General features: G+C 29.9%; 1 protein-coding gene across 1 annotated transcript in view; it reads right to left on the bottom strand.

Moving 5' to 3' along the window:
- Positions 1–21,464, bottom strand: part of LOC107442211 (Related to Sod) — a 75,492-nt gene extending 54,028 nt beyond the window's left edge. The window contains exon 1 of the mRNA XM_043056129.2: positions 21,043–21,464. Coding sequence (XP_042912063.1) covers positions 21,043–21,109 — 67 coding nt within the window. The 5' untranslated portion in view covers positions 21,110–21,464. The remainder of the gene's footprint in view (positions 1–21,042) is intronic.
- Positions 21,465–26,857: the final 5,393 nt, after the last annotated feature.

Below are 26,857 nucleotides of genomic sequence, written 5' to 3'. Positions count from 1 at the left end.
GAAGGAAACCACGAAAATCTCCCTCTGTTAGCCTGATGACCAGGGGACTCTAACCCATGATGATATTTTGCTTCAGAACTGTGGGTGGTGCGAGACGTGTGCGACCAGCCATAGCTGGGATAGCTTGGAATTCATTCGACCAGCCATAGCTGGGATTCGAACCCGGGTCATCGCATTGGGAGGCGTGCGCTCAATGCCTTGAGCCACCACGGCACCCTAAGTAGACTTCAGTAGTTTGGAGTAGAAGTTCAACACATTTTAAACAATTTTAAGATGAAATGTCTGAAAGTAGAGCAGAGTAAGTAGCAGCTGAATATGATAGTTTAGCGAGCAGCTGAAAAATATTTTAAATAATTCTGTGCTAAAATATCTGTTTGTTTTTTTAGTGATGATTGGAGCAGCGTAGGCTGGTTGAGGTACTTAGAGGTGTTAAACCTGTAAGCAAATTCTTAAGTGAGAGTACAAAGAGTTTTTAAAATATGAAAAAGGCTTTATGATTTGTTTATTTTCTTTAGGATAAGGGAAGAAATATTAGTAATGTTTACGTACATTTTTTTCTGAAAGTCGCATGTAAACTTTGCAAACATGCTATATAATATAATTATAATACTCTTTGGATACATTAAATCTTAAGTAATAAACTTAAAAAAAAAAAGGAACTCAGAGCCAAAGACCTTGTCTATGCTTAACAGCACATTTACAATCTTCTTTAAGAAACTATTGTTCTAAAGATGATAATGCACTCTGTAACTCACAATTGAAAATAGCTTAACACCAGATACAGGGTGGAGTCGGTACAGGACAGAGGGGCCCCTTGCCCCCTAATTCCCTTTCACTTGCTCGATTCGAATGTGAAGAGACATTCCCCTATATACCTGCAACAGGTTAAGGGCCCCTCAAAGGAGCGCAAGGTCACCGATGAAGTTTGAGAGATATATGACGCTGAATCCACGCTTCTTTTTTTTTCCTTCGTTGCACCCGCTCAGGTGTGCTTGTTAGAAGAAGAAAAAAGACGTTGAATCTACCCTATTTGAAACTGCAAGAAGATGGATGCGATTAAAATTACTACATACAACGAAGGGCAGTATCACGAGGTAGTTAGAACACAACGATGTATTCGATATAGAGACAAGTTTTTAAGACATGGCTTATAAACATCATCTCCTTAATATTACACAGTTATGAAAATAAAAATTAGTTAATTATAAAAGATTAATATGTGTTATCATTAACTTATGAGACAATCCGAAGATAATTCTATACAAAAATTAACTTTTAATAATTACTTTTTCAATTAATAGTCGTAAGACTTTTCAATTGTAAGGTATTTAAATTCTGGTCATTTTGAAACTTGTAATATTTCAAATGGTAAAATATAAAATTGAAACGAAATCGTTCGAATAGTTGACAAGAAATCAAATTTTAAGAAAGTCGTATAATAAATTTTTACTTGGAAAAAATTATAGTATATTGATGTCATCTTCGATACACAAGACTCGTATTTCAGGTCATCTAAAAATTTTAATTTTTCTAAATTTTTAACTTTTTTTTACCTGTCCTCCATATTGCATTATTAATCTTAAACCTTGAAGCCAGAAAACAAAATTCTTGTTCTTAGAGAACTTAAACTTGGTTTACCCAAATTTAAGAATTCAAATGTGATTATAGAAACAATAATGCAGCCTAAAAGGCAAAAAAAGAACTAATTTTTGAAATATTTTAGTATGTAAAGGAATTTTTTACAATAAAATACAATTTCTGCACGTTTTCCTAAGCGCCTATAGACAAACTGATACTTAATATTAAATTCCTATATGATACAGAAAATCCAGTATAAATAAAATTCATAGCTTTATAGTAAATTTGCACGCCTATGTACTGTAATCGCCGCACTAAATGCTTTTAGAATCCATGAAGATGGAATTATAAAAACCTTACATTAGTAGAGGCAAATTAATAGAGAAAAAAAAGTTAAGCAACAAAAATTTTTATCAAAATGAAGCGAAATATTATTGAAGTCAAGTAAAGCAAACAAGGGATTAAATTTATTAAATAATTTTTGATTTCATCCGACTAAAATGTGTTCGTTTCACTTTATCACTTAAATTTTTCCTATGCTCTTGTTGTCATCGATAATATTTCTTCAGATTCTGATAGGATTATTTTCTTCTTTTAGTGACCATAATGAAGGGGTTTATAAGGCATCACTTTTTGAAGAGATTAATTTACAGAAAGCACCAAAATTTAGACAAAAGCTTATACAAATCTCCCACTGTAATTCTTAAAATCAAAAACGCTTCTTGGAATGCAAAAATAATAAAAAATAACTATTGACTTTTATTATAAGTCAATAGTTATTTTTTATTATTTAATATTATTAAGTAAAACATTGTTAACATAATCTTAACACCCATCAAAGATAATTCTTCCTACGCAGTATGGTATGAAAACGCGGGCAATACGAACCTCTTCTCTTAAAAATGAATCAATTAATTTCCGTGGCTCTATTTACGTTAAGTCTCATTTTTATCGTCTAAGGTGAGTGCAACATGGCGAAAATAATTTCATATCCTCAATTCAAAGAGGTAACTCATTCATTTCACTTCCGCGTGGCACAAGAGTTAAACAAATAACTCTTTCTACCTCAAACATAACTCTCTAAAGAGTCGAAAGAAAAAGACAATTTTTTTCCCTCATTAGCGCACTACCTCATCAAAACTTTTTCATAAGAACCCCGATTTTTCACCATAATAAAGCAGAAGAAAATATTCTTTTTTCTTTTTTCCACTCTCATTGATGAAATTCCGCACAAGATCTAGATTTCCAAAAATCCAGATGAAAGTTGTTGAAATACGTTCTTTCATCCAAAGTCATTCAAAGGAAAAAAAAGAATTCGAACATAATGTAAAGCAGGGCAGTAAACCGAGTAGCATGCTAATGTTAGCTTTAAATAAAGATGAATTAAGTTCGCGCATGGCTACTTCTGTCCATGATATTATTCCACCAGTAATCCATTTCGGCCGGACCACGCCACTGCACTTCAAAATTCGTGGTGAGCAGCAAACGATTTTGAAGTGCGTTTCGCATTGTTCGAATTTCCGGATCCCTGAGTAACAATAAATAGTTCTTTGTGTTCACCAAAAACAAAGACTTCGGTGTGCTTTTCTTTCTTGTTAACGCCCATTCTTTACTATATTCACGGATATTCATCTTTTTTTTTTATACAGGAGAGCTAGATGGTATAGTTGACTAAATCGAATATTCGAAATCTGGCGATTCATTCCTTAATCGTCCGTTCTGCTAAGTTAGTTCGATTTCATCACAAGGAAATTTTAAATGAGAGAAATATTATTTTATTATAGCTTTTATCCAAAAGTCGATTATATATTTTATCGATCCAGGTTACTACTACACATTAGGAAAATATTTCGTGTTCTAAAAAGTTCGAAATCCTATAATTTAAGAAGGTTAATAACATAATAAAGAAACTGAGGCGTTTGATCGATTTATTTTATTGCATCGCATTTCAAGATAATATTGGTACTTTTATTGCTAATAAAAGTCGATGTTTTAACTATTTGTAGAAAATTATAATTATAATCTATTATAGTCAGAGTTGTAAGTTTGTCACAAGAAGAAAAAAAAAGAAATTTTGAAAATTTCTCGAGAACATAAAAACAATACCAAATGTATAACATGTGCACCATGAAGACATAGACATGGCATAAACTAAAAAGCATATAAAAGATCTGAAAACGAATTTTTTAGTTAGTTTTACGCAATATAAGTATTTTTTTAACGACTGAACAAAATTTTGGGACAAAATATTGTACGCACAATGTATTTTGTTAATTTATCGTTCCTTTGCAAGCATTAAATTTGTTTGGCCTCAGATATCGGGATTAATTCTTTTTAAATTATCCCTTCATTCAGGAGAAATGTTTCCAATTCACCACATATTTAAGAGCATTCATGTTGCAAGTTCTTCATCATTTATTCAAGATTTCAAATTTATACTTGTCATTCGAATAAATCAGGAAAATATTATCAATTTCTCTATATTTCAATAGTTCTACAAAGTACGTTTATAATTTATTTCCAGGCGGATGTCTTATGTAGCCAATAATGCAGCCAATATTTTTCTAAGTTATTTTGGATTTCTTCAACAAATTTTCTTATTATTTTTTATTGAAACACACATGACATATTCCGATATTTTTTTTAAAAAAATAACACTAATTTTCATAGAGTTTTAATTAAAAGAGTTATCAATATAAAACAAAAATTATACTTTTTAAATTTTAAGCTGTTTAATTAAAATATTGCGAAGTACAAATAGAGCTTAAAATATGCAAATATGATAATAGGATAATTTTTAAATTGAACTAATTGATTAATTTATTCAAATAAAATGAAAAAAATCTCGTCCATATTAGAAATTTTGATTCTGAAGAATTAAATTTTAGAACATTAAATATCAGAGTATATATAGAGTATTAGAATAAAATTGCGATTTCTTAACTCAACATCATGTGTTAATAATAAACTGCNTTTTGATTCTGAAGAATTAAATTTTAGAACATTAAATATCAGAGTATATTTGCATAGAGTATTAGAATAAAATTGCGATTTCTTAACTCAACATCATGTGTTAATAATATATTTATTTCTAAAATAAAGATTTTTTTCTCTAAAAATCATAATTCTGCATCAGTATTCTAACCGGATAATTTTTAAATTGAATTAATTGATTCATTTACTCAAATAAAATTAAAAAATCCCATCTATATTAGACATTCTGGTTCTGAAGAATTCAATTTTAGAATATGAAATATCTCAACAGAGTCTTAAAATAAAATTGTGATTTCAGAAGTCAACATCATGTTTTAATGAATAATATATTCCTTTCTATAAAAAAAGGTTTTTTTCTTTGAAAATGGAAATTCTGCATCTTATATTCTAAAAAGGCAATAAGAAACCAAAAAAAGAGTACTGATGTCCTACACTCAAGTTGAACACAAAGTCTATGCCAGATATAACAGCTAAAATCTCGCGTGGACAAAATCTCACGTAGACTAAATCTTGCGTCAACAAAGTATCGCGTGAACGAAATATAACGTTGACCAAATCTCGCTTCGACAAAATATCGCGTGGTCTAAATATCGCTTACGTAATATGATAAAGGTAGATATCTCTCAAAACAGAAAGCTGGCGATTTAAGCGGCTTATCATCCATTCTCGTGGAAATACTTAGAATTTCTTCAGACGAAATAAAAATGGTACAGTAGATAGCTAGCAGATTCAGTGCAACCAAAAAAATTAAAAAGAAAATTGAAGGGAAAAAAAGTAAAAAATTGTCAATACTTTTGAAGATAACGGTAAAAGAACGTCGGAAGATTACCTCCTTGTTTTTGGACATAATTTGCATTTGCAACTTTCAGTACAATCTTATTGTAAGTTTGAAAGGAACTTCTTTATCTTGTATAACCTGAACAAATCTTTAAATAACTAAAGAAAGAAAAACACTAATCATGACAAGGTTAGTGTTTCATAATTACAGTCAATTCGCTATAACTCGAAGTACGATAACTCGAATATTACTATAACTCGATTTTTTTATGAGGTCCCGACCCTTTCATCTTCAATTTCATGTTAATTATTCTCGATTACTCGAATTTTACTCCCTTTAACTCGATTTTTTTTGGATCTTTTGAAGCAAGAAAAAAGCCTAGGAGCTGATATCTTGTCCCTTCCTTTGCAACACACTCACAATGTCTTTCGCACTCTTCATGGAGAAGCTAAAGCTGTCCCTCTTGAAGTATGTGAACAGTCGTTAAATGAAACGTTACCAAATTTACTTCAAGGATACAGTTAAAATGATGTTTTCAATCTTCATTAAATTCTTCTNCTCCTTGTTTTTGGACATAATTTGCAATTGCAACTTTCAGTACAATCTTATTATAAGTTTGAAAGGAACTTCTTTATCTTGTATAACATGAACAAATCTTTAAATAACTAAAGAAAGAAAAACACTAATCATGACGAGGTTAGTGTTTCATAATGACTAGTAATCAGCATTCGCGATATTTTGACATCGAGAGAATTTGTCCACGCGTAATTTTGTACAGGTGATATTTCGGCCTCGAGATTTTGTCTGGCGATATTTTGGTCGATGTATTTTGTCCCCAAACCATTATTTTGAAGTTGTAAGAGCCATTGTGCGTACCAAAAATCTATAGGTCACACAGACAAATGGATTTATTATCACAGCAAACAAACAAATTTAACATGAAAATATTTAAGTTATTCGCTATAACGAAGCATTTCTAATAGATATAAATCGTCACGCAAACAGCAGAATTCCTTATCCATTTATTTAATTTGAAACATTTTTGAAAATTTAAAGCGTTACAAATGGATGAAAATTAGCTAATAAAATCATTTTCATATTCCATTACCGAAGTGAATAATGACAAGATAGTGGCTCATTAAAAAATTATCGTCTGAGAAATTGGAAAGAAAGTGAAATAATGAACTGTAGTGAAGAGAAACATTCACTTAAAAAATAATAAGGAAAACTTTGGCGAAAAAATTCCCATCCTTTTTTCATGTTTATCCATAATTTTAAAAAATTCGAAAGTATAAAGAAAAAGGAAGATATTTTTGCGCAGTCACGTACGTTTCCTGTTATTTGTAGATGCCATTACGTGACAAGATAATTATAGTTTTTACTACAAATGAATTCTTTAATATTAATATACCCGGATGTACGGTGCAATACCTTTCCATGCACACCATGGAAAATCAAAAAAATGTGGCATTCCAGTAGAATTTGTATGAAGAGTAGTCGAAGTTTTAAATATGGTTTTAATCCTTTTTATATAATTGTCACAAATAAACTGATATTGGATACTTACTCTATTTGACAGTAAGTTTTTAAACATGTAAAATACAAAGTCACCATCCAATCACATTTTGAGATGAAAAGTGTGAGGTATTTTAGGTTGTCTTTTCATTTCTTCCTGATTAAATTATATCAATCCAATTCTGCAATCAGCTTTAGTTGAAAGCTAATTAACTACTATACACTTGACTGTTTTTGTTTTATTTTTTTAAGTATCTTTATTTTTAGGTAAATTACGTTAAAATAAATTTAATAGCGTCATCCAATTTGGTTTTTTGTTAGTTCAAACTGTAATAAAACTTAATTTTAAAAAAGGTAAGTAAAAGTTAGGCAAATAAAAGGTAAATCAAAAGTTTTAAGTAAAATCCAAGATGGCGGAGAAAGAAGCCTCTTCAAAGTATTGATCATATTGCTGCTTTTATTAAAAAAACTATTTTACTTTTCTTGTAATTAGTGTATTTATTGAAAAATACCTAACATTATATTTCAATAAATGTGTTGAACAAAAACAATATGGTTGAGATCAAATTTTAGTAATGCATTTACAATAAAATACCTACGTATATATTAAATAAATTCAATTTCTAATATATGAAACATTTAATAATTTTTTTTAGGTTTTTGGAAGCTGTCTCAGTAATTAAATTCTTAAGTACTAATTACTATATAGAAATAACTCCTAATTAGTTTAATCAACTAATTAAAACGTTTAAATATTAGAAGAAAAAAAGCTAAAATCGTTTAAAAAGAAACGGTGAATTCCGAATGACTATTGGTCTTATGACAGGATATGGGCTAGCTATTAACTTAATTTCGGGATACCCAAACTACTTTTCTGTTACATAAAAACATAGAACAACATATGAATCATTTGAATGCATTGTGATTACTAATTATTTTTTTTTTAAAACTAGGTGGCTTTTGTTTCCTACTCGCTAGCGTGGTGGCCTCTCATTTATCGTTCTTTTATTGCAAAAACCGATATTTTTCCCAAAACACAAAGAAAAAGGAAAGAAAATAACGAAAGATAATTTTGTTTACAAAACATAAAGTTTTTATGATTTTAGGGAAAAACATTTTGTTAATATGTTAATCAAAAAAACGTTTACCCGGATTTATAAAAAAAGAATGTGCTTAAAATATTGAAACATAGGAACATAGATTGTGTGATGCAAAAATAAATATTAGATGGGCAGTGATTTTACTTCTTAACAATTCATAACGATAACCTTAATATTATTACGATTCAAATTGAAAACGATTTTTACCTCTTTCGAGACATTTATATTTTTTAAAAAGTTCTATATAAATGTTATGATTTATGTCTGGAAATATCTATTTTTTATCTTATTTTTCCTTTTTCATTTATTTATAGATTTTTTGTCATTTTTGACATCAAGTCCAGCTGTTGAAATCAGGATGTTAAAGAGAACCTTTTCGCCGATAATAGAAAAATAATAATTATATAATGCAAAAAAATTCAAGAAAACGCACTTAAAGTTGCAATAACTTACGAAAAAATTCAAATTTAAAATAAATAAATAATTGAAAGTTTATAAACAAAAATGGCTCTTTCAGCTTGTTAAATTTCAACTTTGTAGATGCATACCTGTAGAGCGGTCCGTGTGTTTTTTACCCCCAAAAGTTTAACAAATTAACATGCGTTAATTCTAATGCTAATTAACGCATGTTAAAATTTTCTTATCCCATTGCACTTCCTGTACATTTTTTAGAAACTTTTTTATTTTAAGTTTCTAAGTCTGACAATTTTCGAGGAAAGCGCAACAAAATATAATGTTAATTTGAGTACCCAAAAAAAAGCAGCGGCGGATCATGCGAAGAAAGAAAAATATATTTCAGTGTATAAAACGTTTGACATTCGTCTTCGATCTGATATGCGTTTAACGTTGTGTGAATAATTAATTGCACAACAAAATAATAACCGTGGGAAACAAAAACCACTAAAAACCTCTAAATTAAATCATGCAATGAGAGATTTACTTAAAATAAACATAAATTGGAACTTAAAAGTGAACATTCTCCGTTGTTTTTCTTGATGCAATTATGCAAAGGAAAAAATTTCAGACACTATAACTCTGTTGCAAGTTAAGAAAAACCATTATTCTTACAGAGAGAGCCTGTTTGCATCCAAGTCCACACCAAATGCATGCTAAGCTCCAAGAGCGCGAACGTGTATCAACATCGCCAACTCGTGAAACGACGTTGCACAGCATTCTTTTTGCTTTCTTTCTTAAATCGTGAGAAATGAATGAATAAATGACTTAATGAATAAAAATTATATTGCTTTATTAATAAGAATTAATAAAAATGATATCTAAAAATCGTATCAAATGTTTTTCTGTTCGCATTTAAATAAAGTGATGGAAGAATAATAAATATTTAATCGACATTCAATTAATAAATACTCAAGACCGACAGAAAATTAGATAGTCTCGCTTATTACTCTTTCTCTTTGCCTTGTTAGAAAAGCAGACCAATGGTAAACAAACATAATTTTGGAGAATAAATTTGCTTTTAAGCTTTTGAAATCATTTTTAAATGTTTAAAATATAAATTTTTGACATAAAACCATCTTAGATATTTTTTTTTAAAAAAAAAGCAAGAAATTCAAAAAATAAGAAACAACTTCTCTATTTGTCTATGATGCTTATAGATTCTAAGGTTTGCCACTGATGTACCCTGATGATGATATACGAGAAATTAAAAATATTTTAGGGTCGTAGAAATCTTGGATATTTATTTTTTCTTTGCAATTTGTTAAATGTTTGATTTGATTTTTCGCCTTCTTCGATAATTGGGTACTTGCACTTCAAGAAGTAGAAGATAGATACCCCCCCCCAACCCCACATGCGATCTATGACGTCAGCGAAAGCTGATAGTTATAAGCAAAATAGCTTGTTAAAGTTGAGATAAATTTCTCCACATAAGTTAGAATGTTGATAAACATAAAATTAATTAAATACAGTGCCGTATCACGCTTCGAATTGGTAAAAAAATTATTTTTTCTCGTCTACGTCTTTAACTTAGCTTAGATTTGTTATTTGTTAATGTATTTTATTGTAACCGTGATATATTTTGTCTTGTATACCTGGCAACTTCGATGTATAATTAGATTGTTTTTGTTCTACATGACTTCGTGCTTGACTTCGCGTTAAATAAGAAATATATGGTGAAAGAATTGAAATCTTTGTGAAAGAATTTAGAATGTGTCACTTACGAGAATATACTTGACGGGCTTGGCTTACTCTAATTAGAATGGAAAGAATAGTTGCTAACGTAAACAGATGCCACGTTTCAACAACCAATCAGGATCGAGATGCCTACACTACATCACTTGCAGATATTATTTCTAAACATTACTTCATAAAACAATCGAATTATTATTGAAGTAACATAAAATATCCGTGTTTTAAAGGCAAAAAGAAAAAAAATTTTCAAGAAATTTTAATTATAAATATCCAGATTTTTTTCATTACAAGACAACTTGTATGATTTTTTCTTTTTGTATAATTTTTGAGGTTTTGGACCTTCCTTACTTTTTAAAAGTTTTCTGGGAGAATAATACTAATTATTACACACTATAATCATTATTCAACTAACGTAAAGCAGCCATGCTATAAAGTGCAAAAAAAGGATATTTACATTAAAGTTTAATCATGATTTTAAATCATTTATAGATCTAGTTTCTCACGTTAAAATAATATGTTTGACATTATTTGTGAATGTTTTTAACCAAAAATAGTAAAAATAGGTGTTTTATTTTCTTAGAACTTAATATTAGTCTATTTAGGTATTTATTATAATTTTTGAGCACTGCAAAAAATTTTTCTGTTTATTTACAGTAGTTCGTTTATTTATTTCGCTAAATGGCAAATATTTTTTTTTGCTTATTTACTGTATTTCGTTTATTTATTTCACTAAATGGCAAATATTTTTTTTCTGTCTATTTACTGTATTTCGTTTATTTATTTCACTAAATGGCAAATATTTTTGAAAGTTCCAGAATAGGATACCTGCAAGTGACGTAGTGTGGGTATCTCTATCCTGATTGGTTGTTTAAGTTCTATTTCGAGTAAGCAAAGCCCGTCAAGTATCAATTCTCTTAAGTAACTCATTCTAAATTCTTTCACAAAGATTTCAATTCTTTTACTGTACATTTACACAGAGACTTAACACAAAGATAACCACGAAGCCATGCGGGACCTAAACTAATTCTGCATCGAAGTTGCCAGGAACACAAAGCAAAAATATATCACGGTTAGAATAAAATACATAAACAATTAATAAATCTAAGTTAAGTAACAGAAGTAGACGAGAAAAAATGATATTTCAACTAATTCTAAACGGCTCTGTGTACGATTAACTTATCGTTAATTAACATTCTAACTTATGTAGAGAAACTTAGCTCTACTTTAACACGCCATTTTGCTCTGCTGGAGCTGGCGTTTTAGGTCACATGTGTAAGTATTGTAATCTTCTTCTTCTTGAAGTGAAAGTACCAAATTCTGAAGTTATGAAAATAATGTGTTTCCATAGTGGATCAGAGGTCGTCTTAAGTATGGAGTACGCTTTCCATAAATAATTAAATAAATTTGTCTCTTTTTTAATTAAAATATTTTTTCCTAACTCAATTTTCCATGAAGAACAAAGGAAAACAACTTTTATTTTCTTTAAAACTCTTAAAAATAAACAAAGTTGAGGTGATTCAGGAGAAAAGAATGCTTGAGTTAACAAAAGTGAAAAAAAACTTCCACTTCTACTTGTTGAAGTGAAATAAAAGAATTGCGTGAACTTTTCATCGCTCTGATACTGCTTAAAAAAGTTCTAAGACCATTAAGATTCGTAAAAGAAAAAATAAAGAGTATTTAAAAGCTTGTTATTAAGTGTCATTGACCACAATGAGGTTTTTAAGAGCCGAAAAATGGGTGAAATGGATCGTTAAGGCATTTTTCTTTTTAAAAAGAAAGAAATCTATCAAAAAATAGAAAGAAAAATAAAATTATTTCATTGAAGTAAAAGAAGCAAGAAACTTAGACAATAAAAACTGTATTTATTTGAAGAAAAATGCAGTGGAAAGCTTTTTAGTTTTGTTCCTTAGTTGATGACCAAGTGTCCTTTCCTCCATTTTCTACATTACTAAAGGCCAAAACCAAACTGCAGTAAAAGCTTGATATGACAAATACGACATATTACGGGAAGTCGACTGTTATGACGAATTTCCAAGACACCATCAAAATATTAATATTAATAATGCAAACATTACTTGCTTATAACAAATTAATATTGATTAACATTCTGTCTTCATTCACTTCAAAAATATGCAAATTGAAAATGATATTCGACGTGCTTCAAGCGCTCAAAAATAGGCGCCCACTTTCAAAACCTGCCAGTTGTGAATAAGAAGAAACAAAAGTAATTAGATACGTAAAACGTAAAGTTTCCAACGAAAAATGGAAAATAAAGGTGAGAAACAAACCTAAGAGACCCCAGTAGCCGAGAGAGAATAAAATTTAAAATTAAAAAACAGAAAAAGAAAAACCATGATGAGCTATGCAGAGGTAGTGATTCGTGTGAATGCTGATTTCCTTGTTAACGACATTAGTTTCTAACCTCCTTCATTAACTTCTTCTCTGTAGCGAGTAGTAATAAATTTTTACTTGATTCGCCCCTCTCAACTATAGTGGTTTTTCTCGTTCTGTCCCCCCCCCTCCCATTTTTATTTTTACTCTCTCGGCTACTGAGGTTCCTCTAGTTTTGTTTATCTCTTCTATTTTCCATTTTTCGTTGGCAACTTACGTTATATTCCAAATCATTTTTATTTTATCTTATTCACATCTCACAAGTCCTGAAAATGGGAGCCCACTTTCGAGCACTTAAAACATGTCGACTGTTATTTCCAATTTGTGCATTTTTGAACCGAATGAAGTTTTTTAATCAAGTTATATCTTACCGCTTCAGTTTCTTGTGATTATTTATTTAACATTTTTCTGCTATTTAAGCGAGCAATGTTATACGAAAAAGGTTTAAATGGAAGATATTTTTACTTATTTATGATATGAATGCAGAAATGCTAAAACGAACATCATTTCCTTCTTACAAGTTTAAATCCTTATTTTATAGACAGGTTAATGTATGGGGGACCACGGGCTAAGTTATCCACTTCCTAACGAACAAGAAGTTCTTCAGATATTTTAATAAATTCTGTCTCTCACTTTAAAAGAAGAAAAAAATTAGAAGAGAGGGGGAAAAAAATTAAATTTGGTTGTTTAAATCGGTTTCTGACTGTATATAAGCATTCATATCATAAGTGGTTCTATTTTGAGAAGAAAAAAATTAGAAGATAGAAAAAAAAGTGAGAAATTCGATTTGTTAAATCGGTTTCTGACTGTATACCTAAGCATTTATATCATAAGATATTCGATTTTAAGAAGAAAATTAGAAGAGAGAGAAAATTAGAAATTAGGTTTGCGAAATCGGGTTCTAACTCTATGAGTGAGCATTCATATTATTAGTGGTTCAATTTTAAGAAGAAAAAATATTCAGAAGAGAGTAACGTGTCTCAGCTGCTTGATGCCAGATATTATTCTCAGGCACTTTCATCTCTCTTAAAAATCGTTACTTTCTCCTAACATGACAGACGAGAGATGTAAAAACTCCCGCTGACTCTCGTTCTGCTTCTGTTTTCACCTGCCGTGCTTCTTGGAGATCTGATCTCTTTTGAAAGAAAAAAAAAATTTTTTTTCACCTGGCAACGCAATGTAATTTTTTGAATGTAATTGTAATGAAAAATAATAATTGAGGCAGTGTTCTCTCGAAGCATTTTTAGAAGGGCAGCCAGCCCTATCTGTGCCCTTTAATTCATATAAATGCGCCCTCTTTGCCTTTTTAGTAAAAGTAAGCCACTATCTCTCAAAAAATACTGCCTTTTAACTCATATTCCATTTAAAAATAAATAAATAACAGTTTAAATAATAAATACACCGGTAAAATTATCTGTGTTTATAGGTTTAATTCTGATTACTATTACAAATATTCACTTTGCTAAGATTATTCAACTGGTTGAATGTTTATATCTTTCTCTTTTTTTCAAGGGGGAATATATTAATAATTTAAGTAATTTTAAATTTGAATTTTTTTCATAAATACTTTTTTCTTAAAAACTTGCACCTTTAAAGGTTCTTTTTTTTCATAATTTTCAGTTTAAATTATGGAAAAAAGCTTTCAAGTCGTTTATCAATTAATAATATTTTTAGTTTTAATTTTTTTTGAAAAAAAATTCTTCTCAGGGATTGTCTTTTAGCATGCTTTTAATTTTTTTTTGTAAACTACAAAATTTCTCTTGTTTCCATAATGTGTTGAGAATTACTTTTTGAAATGTATGCATAAAATATTATAAAAATTGTTGAGGATGTAATTCAGTTATTACATAATATTACACAATTTTTTAACTTTTTACAGTTTCAAGTGAGTGTCCCTTCAAAATTCAATGTGCCCTTTTCTGTGAGGAATCGCCCTGCCCTTTTTTATTCCTAGGAAGGAAGCACATATCGAATTCATTTAGGAAACACATATCGATTATACAAAAAAAAAGCACTTAAATAAATGCAATTTAGTATTTTTCAAACGAACATTTCTATTGAGTATGCTTTTTCATTGCTATTTTGTACTAAAATTAGAAATTGGCAGTTTAACACTAGATAGCTAACACGCTGGATATCTTAAAAAACACTAGACAGATGGGGCCAATTTAGCCCCTCTCGTTTTTTGTTACTCTGTAATTCAAAAAAAAAGATTTTATTGAAAGCGTTGAGTATTTCTGACTTTTCACAATTCGATCCAATTTAAGTACTTCATCAGTATCATCTTTCGTTACCATTTCTTAAATTGCTATTACTTTAAGTTTCAACATTTTCTTCACCTGATGCATAAAAAAATTAGGCGCTTTCCTCGAAATGTAACCAATTCTTGTTTTCTTTTTCATGATAACCATCGAGAGTTACTGTTTTTCTTTTGTATATTTTTGTTAAATATCGGTGACTTAGGGAAAAGAGTTGTCACCTTTCAATGAAGTGCCCCGGGTTCGAATCCCAACGATGACTAGTCGATGCGAATTCCGCACTCGGCTCGCACCAACCACAATACTGGCGTAAAATATCTTCAGTGGTAGACGGATCATGCGTTAGAGTCCCCTTGCCGTCAGGCTAATCGTGAGATGATTTCGTGGTTTTCTTCTCCATGCAACGCAAATGCGGATTAGTTCCAACAAAAAGTCCTTCACGAAGGCAAATTTCTCCCAATACTTGATTCAGGAGTTTTCTTGTCGTCGAGACAGAGTTCAAAATTACAAGGCTACGGACTTGAACATTGATAGTCGCAAACTCAAAAAATTGGGTCGGCTGTTCAACAACGGTTATAAAATAAAATATCGGTAGAAATTTTGATAGATCAACGCGGGAATCAGCTTGTTTCATAAACGAGTTGAACGAGTATCATAATAATAATAATAGATCTTGAGACGGGCATAACATATTAAACATAAGGTAAAACAAAAGATGCAAGAACTATAGATAAAGATTCGACTTTATTGCAAATAACATTATCCTTGATATTTGCAACGAAAAAAAAACATGTTTCATGTGTCTGTATTAACATTTTAAACAAAAACAGATATCAATGCCATCAGCCAAAGTTTCTCACTTTCTATTGATCTATTAAAGAATGACACGATATATATTAGTGTTATTAATAACCAGTGGTCCTTGAAAAAAAGCAAAAGATTGAGTCAAATCGTCATGATTTAAAAAAAGTAATTAATAATTTTAACTTTAACTCTTGATTAATTTATTGAGGCAGAGGGAAAAACGTGCCGAAAACTAATAGATTCAGAAAAAAAAAGAGAAAAAAACTTATTATTCTTAACCTTTTGACACAGAATTTTTATTAAGCGTATTTTTCATACCTTTTCATTATTTTGTATTAATTTAAGTCAAAATAAGTGGAAATTATTATATTTTGATAATTTATGGTTATGAAATACATCATGAAACATCATCAGTGTCTTTTTCTACGTTAAAGATTGCGTTTCTAACAGGGCTCACTTCCAAACTTTCTAAATTTACCCTTAATTGCAGTTATTTAGGCCTAAGAGAAATAGTTGTTCCATCGTTTCAATTTCTTTCATTTACAAAATCAATTATTGATAATTTTTTGAATATGAATGGAAAATAAAATTTTAAACTACTTTTTCTGGATTTTATATTTTAATTCAAATATAATACCGATAATCTAACAGATTTTTTTTGGTAATTATTACACAGTTTTTTATAGTTAAGAATTACCAAAATATATCTTTGTTAGCAATTCGAGTGTCAGGAAAAAAATATATGAAAGGGACACAGGCGTCTGATCTACGTCAAAGGTTTACAAAAAAGATGCATTTCGGAAGGAATCTAATTTATGACTCTAAATATTTTTCTTTTTAAGAAACTGAGCTAAAAAATTATTTGTACATGATTGTAAAGTATTCTGAATGTTTTAATCAAACATTAACTTGCGTGCATTTTAAAACTTTTTTTTCTCTTTATTTTGCTGCAAAGCTATCGAATCAAAGTATATCTATAACATTATTTCAGTAAATCGCAATGAGAGAGAACTTGAGGTGAACCGGGTTCGAATCTCAGCGATGGCTGGTCGATACGAATTCCCTACCCGGCTCGCACCGACCACAGTGATGACGTAAAATATCCTCAGTGGTAGACGGATCATGGGTTAGAGTCCCGTTGACGTCAGGCTAACCGTGAGAGGTTTACGTGGTTTTCCTCTCCATGTAAAGCAAATGCGGATTATCTCCCTCAAAAAGTCCGCCTCGAAGGAAAAATTTCTCCCAATACTTGATCCAGCAGTTCCCTTGTCTTCTGGATTGGGTTCAAAATTACAAGGCTACGGACTTGAACATGGGCAGTCGCAAACTCAAAAAATTGGGTCAGGTGTTCAGTGACGGTTCTAAAGTAAAATAAGAAAGAACTATTCCTCTTAATATTATTCATTATTGTGACATGATATAGCAAAATCGATATCAGAGATACATTCATAAACAACTTTCAATATTTCAAATAAAAAAAAATTTAAATTCAACAGATCAAAAGCGAGACAGTGAATGGCTATTGTGACACTCATATCATAACAGCTGTTGTAGAAGACAAAAAGAAAGATTCTCTGCTTAGAAGGGGAGGGGGAGAGTCATTCATTAAGAAAGTTTGTTAGAGAGAGATAGGTGGTACAGAGCAGTTATTTTTAAACTGAAAACAAAGATTCTATGGACATCGGAGGGCGGGTAAGGACTCAAACTGTTGAGAGAGAGAATATTTTACTTGGAGAGACCCTTTATTAAGAATGTTTCTTCAATATCAGGACATGGGCGAGGAATATCACACTTTTTTAACCGTGGGAGGTAAAAAAACAAAAGCGTTGTTATAACAGGATTTTAAGAGGACGTTATACGCGGGAAGAATGGCAAATTTTGTTCTACCTACATAAGGGCCCGCTCTAAGGACTTCAAATTATTATCCAGTAAAATAGCCAAACATCAAAAGTATTCGTCAATTTTCGAAAGTCTTCGCCAAATACAAATCTTAAAAATTTTTTATGATAGATTTTTTTCCCCCGTGGAATTATTTAACGGGGTTTAATATGTATTTTACGATAGTTTCAGGCTTCAATTTTTTGGACCCAATTCTAATGGGTTATGCTGCGCATCTACCGAAAATTACTGTAATTGAATAAAAAATATTGATTTGTTTAAAAAAATTCATTTTGAGGATTGAGTTATATATCAATTTTCTTTCCAGTGGAAAAAAATCATTCGCCAATACTTTTGCCAAAACACAATTTCATTCGCCAAATTTACGATTTTATCGAATTTGGCGAGCTGGAGAATGCTTAGCGCGGGCCCTGCTATATAAATAATTTAAAATTTATAGTATGAAAAAAGTGAGTTCACGTCAACTTAGAATTAAACCATGAAATTTTAAATCCTGAAAAAAATTTCAAATTACCAATACGCAAACAATTACTCAGAATAATACACTGGGGAAGATATCCTGCAATAATTTGTTTGCATTTTCATATTTTAAAAATATTTTTTCACCATTTCAAACTTCATGATTTATATGAACTCACTTTTCTCAAAACTTGCTATGAAAATTTTATAGAACTTATAATTTTATAGTTTTATAATATAGAACGTAGTATAACGTCCTCTTCAGTAAACTCTCAATCAATGTTAAAATATATTAAAAAATTTAAAAATTAAAAAGAAAATCAAAGGAATAAAATATAATTGTATCCACATCTTAATAAAAATAAAATCCTACAAAAATGAGTTAATTTTACAAAAATTAAAAGACACGAGCTTTAAGTTTAAATAGTCTTTAAATATATATATATATTTTTTTTCATTATTTCTAAATATTAATATTCGGATGTCAAGAAACTTGCTGTGCGCTAAACAAAACCACCTTATTAATTTTCCACCAAGTGATCAGATTTTCATGTAAGTTTGAACCTCTTAGTGTTAATTTTGCTTATTTCGCCAAAACTATTCAGCACGCAGCTATAAAACTCGTTTACACAAACATATTTGCAGGCAAAAAAAATAATTATTTATAATCAGGTATTACTTTTTAATTTAATATTGACTGGAAAAAAAACTATCACCTGCCGTAAAATGTTATACATCATTTAAAACAAGTTGTTGTTTCTAATGTCACTTGCCAATATCAGCAAGCCTGCTTGGTGAAACCAAGCAAATTTAAGACAGAAACTGCGATTTTCAGTGGAACCATTGATGGCCCAGAATACGATTTCAGCAACACACTCGTCACAAACAGTTTAAAGGGTGGACCCATTCATACATCCATTCATTCCACCACAGATCGTAATTTTGACCTGAACCGGAAAATGATCCATCTTCAATTAAGTACCCCCAAAGGTATTGATTTGTTATGGGAACATGGAGGAACTTGTGACCGGGCAGCTTTAACGTGCACCAGTCACCATTTACTACACAGAGAGTCTTCGGTCGGAGGGGATCGAACTCACGACCTCCTGGACATGGGCCCAACACCCTACCAACTGTCATTTCAAATCACAGATCAAAAATTTTAGTTTGAAAGTAAAAAAAAAAGTTTCTGATTTATAAATTGTCAAAAAGTGATGTTTGAAAATTTTCATTTCTTAAGGCTCCAAATTTTGTCCCCATTCGACTGCGATTTTGTCCTTTCTTTTTTTTTCTTCTAATTTACCTACTTTAAAATTATGCAAAACATTTATATACCATACAATGTACAATTTAACCACTCTATTATAATGAAAAAAAAGGGAGAAATTACTACACTAATTAAGTCTCAGACTGAAAGAAAAGATAGTAGCAGGTTCGAACCCAAAAACCACTGAAGATCCTGAGTGCTTTCAAGTCAAAAGCAACTTTAAAAATAACTTTGATACTATACTTTTACAATAATACAGATTAATAAAAAACACCAAATTTTTTCCTACCATAAATAAATTTTTATAAATATGCTAAAAATTTATTTTTTCCTAAGAAATGATAAATAATGCAATGCTAAATTAATTGTAAACTTTGCGTATTGAATGTGCAGATGGAAAAAATGATGATGAGTTTTTGTAAAGTATTTTAAAAAGATCACTGGGAAATTTATTTACTGTTCAGTGAAAAAATAATACCAGAGAAATGTTTGTGTCAAAGGTAAAACACTTTTTAAAGATTATTTAAAGATAAATATTTGGAAACCACAACACTTTTTGGACACCAACTGTGAACTGAGTGAAATCAAAGGTGGTTAGAGAGTCATTTGAAGGAAAAAAATATTAAAATTATCATAATTTGCGCTGAGGTTTTGAATGAAACGATATATATTTCAACTGCACGGCATGTTAACAATTTTAGTAGCAATATTTGGTTCTAAGAGAAATTAGAAAGGGGCCATTCAAAATTTTTCATAAGAATGTTTTTTGAAATTTCGGAAATTGTCAGTAAAAATAAGCTAACTGGAACCACCCTCTTATGACTGTAAAAGAAAGTCCCATCTCCCTACCACGTTTTTTGCTTTTACTTTGACTTTTGGAGTCTTAGAATTAAATTTAAATAAAAATGCAACTTTGCATTTAATTAAAATTTAAGCTTTAATACATATTAAAAATTTTGAATAAAATATTCTTTAGGAATATTCAGTGTTTTCCTTCGGCGATAAAAACTCCTTAACATGACCTCTTAAAATCCTTAAAGAAATCGTTTACGAAACTTTATCTTATCCCATATTTAATTTTTATTTCAAATATAAACATTTTTATTAAATTTTTGAAGTTGAATATTTTTCCTCATTCTATTATATCTTTCTGTAATATGATTAAATTTAATAATCGAAAACTGTAAACAACTAAATAGTCTTTGTCCAACTATAATTTCTCCTTTAGAATCAAATTAAATAATATGTTTTTAAAAATAAAAAAAAACTATCATTCAAATTCCTTTCGAATAATTGTAATTGTTTGGTCAGCACATGAGGAAGGAAATTAAATGCGCCCTTATTCTTTCTTGGTTGTGTTAATTTCAATTATCAGATATAAAAAATAATTGTATTTATGCTAACAAAAACACAAAAAACGTTCCTGAAAGCATTATATCTTGTATTGTCAAATAAAGTTAATCAATTTTATCACATTATTTCAAAGTGTTAATGAGATAAGCCACGACAAATGTCACACCCCACCCTGCAAAAAAAAAAAAATAAATAAATAATGCTTGCACGAATTGAAACTATACAAAAATATTTTCAGTACAATTCAAATATTATTCTTTCAATTTCATCAGTCAAGTATTCAATCTTTCTTTCAAATATTATTCTTTAAATATTTTCTCAATTTCGATAATATTTGATGTTTTTTTTATAACGGATTTAAATACTCATTATTTATTTAAATTTTTTCAAATGTTTTTACTTCGCATTTCTTTAATTCCAAATTAAAAGGACAATGTCACACTTTTACGCCAAATAAAAAAACATATACAAGTAAGTAAAAATAAACAAATGACTCACCACTTATAAAGTTCCAAATAAAACCTAATATCACTAAAATAGACATTCTGTAATCTAATTTGCACATTTTCAAACACCGAGATGCATTAACATCCTTCAGTTTTTGTTTTGTAGTGAGATTTTCGAACACGTGGATGACTGGAAAACCGCACACAAACTCAACCCAATTCGTCAAAATAATTATTTTTCGCGCGATCTGTGAATAAATACAAATAATATAAAAATCCCCGCTGCTTTGATTAAGAAGCGCAAACACAAATTTCAAGCACTAAATTAACTATTGCCATTTATCTCCAACAAAATTAACGATTTTAAACAACTTTCTTTCAGAATATTTATTTCACAGCTTGAAATGGAAACTAAACGACGTTGCGCGCTTAGGCAGACTTCTATCTCAGAAGTAACAAGGTTTTTTTCTCAATGCGGCCTTGATTAACCCTGTTTTGAGGCTCTTTTCTGCTCTCTTCTGATTGGATGAGAGAGTCATACGTCATCAGGTGTAGAACACTTTTTGGAGGTATTTTATTTTGAAAAAAATTATCCACGAACCGGCTATGGATGAAGTTGCCTGTTTTGTCCGTTGTTATTTTACCTGTATAGATTGCTGTGTGAGCATTGTGTTCACAATTCTTAATTTTATTAGAGCTTATCGCTTTAAAAAATATTCTATCCATCTTGAATTGACAAAGGAATATCTCATGGATTTATCCGCTCTGAATTGTTGGAATTTATGGAATCGAATACAAATTGTGATATGAAAAAATCTCGCTTATTTGGTGTTGACTAAATCTTTGAGATATATCTTAAAAAATATTTTCAATTATCGGGTTTACGATGTTGAAAAAAGTATTCTCAAAAAATATCGTGATATAATGTTTTACAAAAATTGAATGGAAGAAAATTATCTATACCGATAAATATATAATGATCTATACCGATGAATACAATAATGTCACAAGTGTTATTAATAGTGGTAAATAACGAATGTAGTACATTAACGGCAAAGATAAATAACGAATGCGATACAATCGAGATCATCATTGGTAATGATAAATATCGAATACGATTATCGATAATGATAAATATCGAATGTATTTTATTCGGGATCATTGATGAATACGATAATGACGCAAGTTTATGTTAATATTGATAAATATCGAATGTGTTGCAAGCATGATTCTTATTGACAACGATCAATATCAAATACGGTAACATTTCGAGAATTTCTCAAAGTAATATTAATTATCGAATATGATATTTTAATGTTTGTAAATTTCATTAAGGTAACGTAAATATTGATCGATGTAAAGTTAATGATAATTTCCTGAATTATAAAAATATCGGAATATATTGCAAAATATTTATATTTTCAAACAAAATATCGTATTCCTGAAGTTTCGCTTTCACCCAGAACTAGCATCGACTTAAAAAATGTTGAGGAAGTGAAGTTTTGTAGAGATTTAGGAAATACGACTGGGCATTTCCTACAGGAAACAATACTTTCGAACAATTTGGCTTTAAAATGGCTATTTTTAATATTTTTCCTTCATTATGTTCGAAAAATATTAGAATTAGAACAATTTTTTCATGACGTAAAGGATATGGGAAAAGTAATTCATAAAATGAACCTAAAAGGAGAAAATGTTTACTAAAAGAACACTGCGTAGAAAATATTCACAGTTTTCTTATGGTCCAACTTGTCATTATACTACTAATTTTTTTAATGGTTATGAAGTTTATTATTTTTCAAAACCAAAGATAAGATCACCTGATCTCAAACTCTGAAGAAGGCTGTGGCCCATCCTGATCTGCCCAACCCCTGAAGAAGTCAGGTTGTTATTAAGTAAAATGTTCCCATAATTTTACTAATTCACAAACTGAAAAGCAACAGAAAGACCTTTTTAACATAAACCTAAAATTTATCTAAATTTAAATAGAAATATTTTCGAGGAGAAAGGAAGTATATAAAAACTATTATTGGGACTAAATAATAGTTTTTATATACTAATTAAACTATTGTTAGAATTTTTGTACATAAAAAGTATATAAAAATTCCGTATGGCAGTATAACGTCTGTGCTTATCACATTCAGTCAAGACGGGATTATTACAGCTTCATTATTATTACATTAATATGTCAGAATCATACAATTAGCGCAGAAAAAAGTGCGAATCAGTGAATAAGAAGATTTGTGCAATCTTTTCATTCGTGGAATCGATAAAAAAAAGATAATAAATATTCTTCAAACAATTGAATGAACAAATTAGTGAATCCATAAATTGGAAAATGAAGAAATAAACAAATCGAGGAATCAATAAATTAATAAATGCAAGAATTAGTTAGTTGAAAAATCAGTTTTTGCCACGAATCAGATATACAAGAAAAGAACGGCTTAACTTATCAGTGGAATAATATATCGGCTATTCAGTGTGTTAAAGAATCCAAAAATAAACCAAAAAGTCGACGAATCTTCAAATCATTGTATAAATGACTCAGTGAATCAAAGAATCAGCAAAATCACGAACGAGTCAAAGAAAAAAAAAACAGTTTAAAGATTCAATACAACACTATAATAGCAAATCCCAGAAACATCAAATAAAAGAATAAATTATTCATTTCCATCGTGCTGATTCACGTAATCGTTATCTAACTGCTATCTCGTTGATACATTAATTCGATGATTCAATGTTTACTGATTTGCTAATTCGCTCATTTATCGATTTGCTTGTAAAATGTATTCTACACCTAGAAATCACTATTAGGTGCAATTTAGTAACATGCGTGTATCCGGAATTCTCTAAAAATTTAAGTATATAGGCGAGGTATTTCATTTCAATACAAACTAGCCTTTCCAAACTTTCATAAAGCTATTCCCGCAACAACCATTTGTTGGCCTTGGGAATCGTCGAGGTTAAAGCTCCAAAATTTCAAGACCAATGAGCACCTGGCACCTTTTCGTTTATGAACGCGAAATTACAGATACTCATAAATATCTCTGAGTTACGAATGCTCCTAATCGTTACGTTTAAAAATGGATTTTGGTTATTTATAGAAGTATTTGTTATGGAAAAATTCATTTCACTAAATGAATCTTTTCCAGGATACTGAATATAATCTATGTATATAATAATCTATGTCAATCATAAAATGATGAAAATCAAAGCGTAGCAATACTCAAATTGTATGAAAAGAAATGCAATCGAAGTTATGTGTTCCTCTGAGTTTGTGGTAATATAAGTTCACGTGTGTGGTAATAAATGTCATTATGCAAAAACTTGTATAGAACTAATAATTCGAAAAAAATTTCGACTGTTATAAAATAAAATGATTATTAAAAAAAAATTCGCATAGAATAATCCTTATATAAAAAGGAATTTTATGTTTGTGTGCAAAAATGTTTCTATTGGCTTAAAAAGATTGTTACAGGTATCAAAATACGCAAAAAGTGAGTTTAACATTAAGGGGTTCAAACTTTTGACTACCCCAGATTGCTGCTAGCACAAATATTTCGAGGGTTAAAAATCCAAATTATACCTCTCAATCTCAATCATTGCGCCAAATCATTTTGTACCTTCTTAGTACAAAAATATATATTTGTACTGAGAAAGTAGGTTTATGTGTCTTGAATTGATTTTCTCAAATGTGCATGAGGTTAAATTGTGTACGAAATTGTTCTCAATTGTGCATAATTTTATTTTATGAGCGTCATTGTTCTAAAATGTGCATAATGTCAAATTATGTATATAAATTTTAGCAAATATGCACAATTCCAACTTTTGTTCGTCATTGTTTTAAACTGTGAATACTGACAAATTATGCTCGTCATTGTTTTAAACTGTGAATACTGACAAATTATGCTCGTCATTGTTCTCAACAGTGCCTAATGTCAAATTATATCTCAATTCAAATATATGTCAAATTATATTATCAATTCAATTATGTTTCAACAGTGCATAATGTCACAGTTCATAAAAATAGTTAATTTCACCGGGGGAACATATTTTTTTGTTGCGTTTATACAAATGTTTGATCTCGTCAAGTTCGGGTGAGGGAATTTTAAATCTGTTATAAGTTTTGCTTCTAAAGCAGCAGATTTTTTTTTTTTTTAAATAATAAGCTTAGTTTAGTTTTTGTCGAAATGTGCAAGTTGAAAAGCGTTATATATAACAGGGGGTCGCGTAAATGTTGAGACAAAGTTCAGGGGGAGTTAGGGATGAAATTGCATAAAAACCTATAATCAGAAATATCGTCGTACGCGACTGGAGGTGCAGACCTGTTCAGAAGCACGCGGAGAAACAGTTCATAATAGAAAAGTGGCCCAAGCAAAGTATGATGACATTTCTGGACATGATTTTTTACAGTTTTTATTCTGTGTGTCGCATCATTTACGCGAAACCTCTGTTATATAAAACGTTTTTAAACTTGTTTATTTTGTAAAAAAATAACTAAAAATATCATTTAGATAAACAGTAGCGTGGAGAGAAATACCCATTGTAGATTTGAAATCAGAAACATAAAATATTTATGATCCGTTAAAAAATTTTATGCAACATAAAACAAAGAAAAACAAAATTGTTCCTCAGTGTTATTGAAATAAATAAAAAATTTAAAAAAATAGAAAGAAAAAAAAACTTTTTTTTTCGAAATTTTTAAAGTGGGTTTTTTTTAGATTGCAGATAGTAACAAATTTGCACGATATTCAAACTTAACGTGAAGTCTATTTTTAAAAGTGCCGTTGATTATGAAAAATAATCATACTTACCCTATTATTTTATTAAACTACTTATTACTTCGAACCTCGCGTACTTTTCTGTAACACATCTTTAAAAGTTTTTTTTCCCTACCTTCGGGCCACCGTCAATTGATTAATGAAGTCTCCAAAAAAGTATGTTACACACTTCTAAAAAGAAAAAATAATTAAATAAACGGAGAGAGAAGTTGTGAGTGAAAAATTCTCTCTCTACTCCAATGACGACCAAAATGGTAACGAGACTACTTTTATTTTTTTTCTCTCTCCTCATTTTAGTAGCGTTTCTTCCCTCTCATTGTTGATGGGTCTCTAGGGTTCCTCAAGTGGAATTTTCAGGAATAGAGGAAATGCATCTTCAGATATAAGAAGTTGTCCTCAGATGAAATAGATCAGATGTCCCACAACTATTTATCAAAAATCAAGTACGACATTACAGGCCCCACTTATAAATGGCCGGGTGTCCAGAAAATGACCAGCGATTCGAAAATTCTATCCATAAAATAATGAGGGAGAAAAATATACGTTTGCAGTGTTTTGTTTAAGAAACAGATATTTTTTATCACAAATTTCAAAATTAGTAGTGAAGTACACCAAGAGATGGCTCTGATAACTGACACTGTTTTCTAAATAGCCATCTTTTGCAATAGAACAACATTGGGGTAAAATGAACAAACGTTTGTGCAAATAATTCAATTAGAACCGTTTGACATGCAACTGAAAATATTGTTTAATAGTTTTACAGCCAGTAGTACCTTCTCTTGACGGATTTTGTTATTAATTTTAAAATTTTGGGAAACTATAAAATTGCCTTCCTAATCAGAATATAACAAACCTAACATTTATAACTTCTGTCTTTGATTTTTCAGTTCTTCTGTCATTTTTAGTACGCCCGAAATAGTGTGTTTATTAATAATATTTAGAAGTTGGATTTCAAATATAGGTTCTTTAAAGATAATTTTAATGGAATAAAATCATGTGATTGAACATTTGCGGTGGCACGAGTTCCATGATGACCAACTCCTTACGGTTCAGCAAAATTTCGCGTTTATGAAATTCATCAATCTC

The sequence above is a fragment of the Parasteatoda tepidariorum genome, chromosome 2, assembly GCF_043381705.1.
Source record: "Parasteatoda tepidariorum isolate YZ-2023 chromosome 2, CAS_Ptep_4.0, whole genome shotgun sequence".
NCBI classification, from domain to species: domain Eukaryota; kingdom Metazoa; phylum Arthropoda; class Arachnida; order Araneae; family Theridiidae; genus Parasteatoda; species Parasteatoda tepidariorum.
This window is presented reverse-complemented; position numbering and strand designations above follow the sequence as displayed.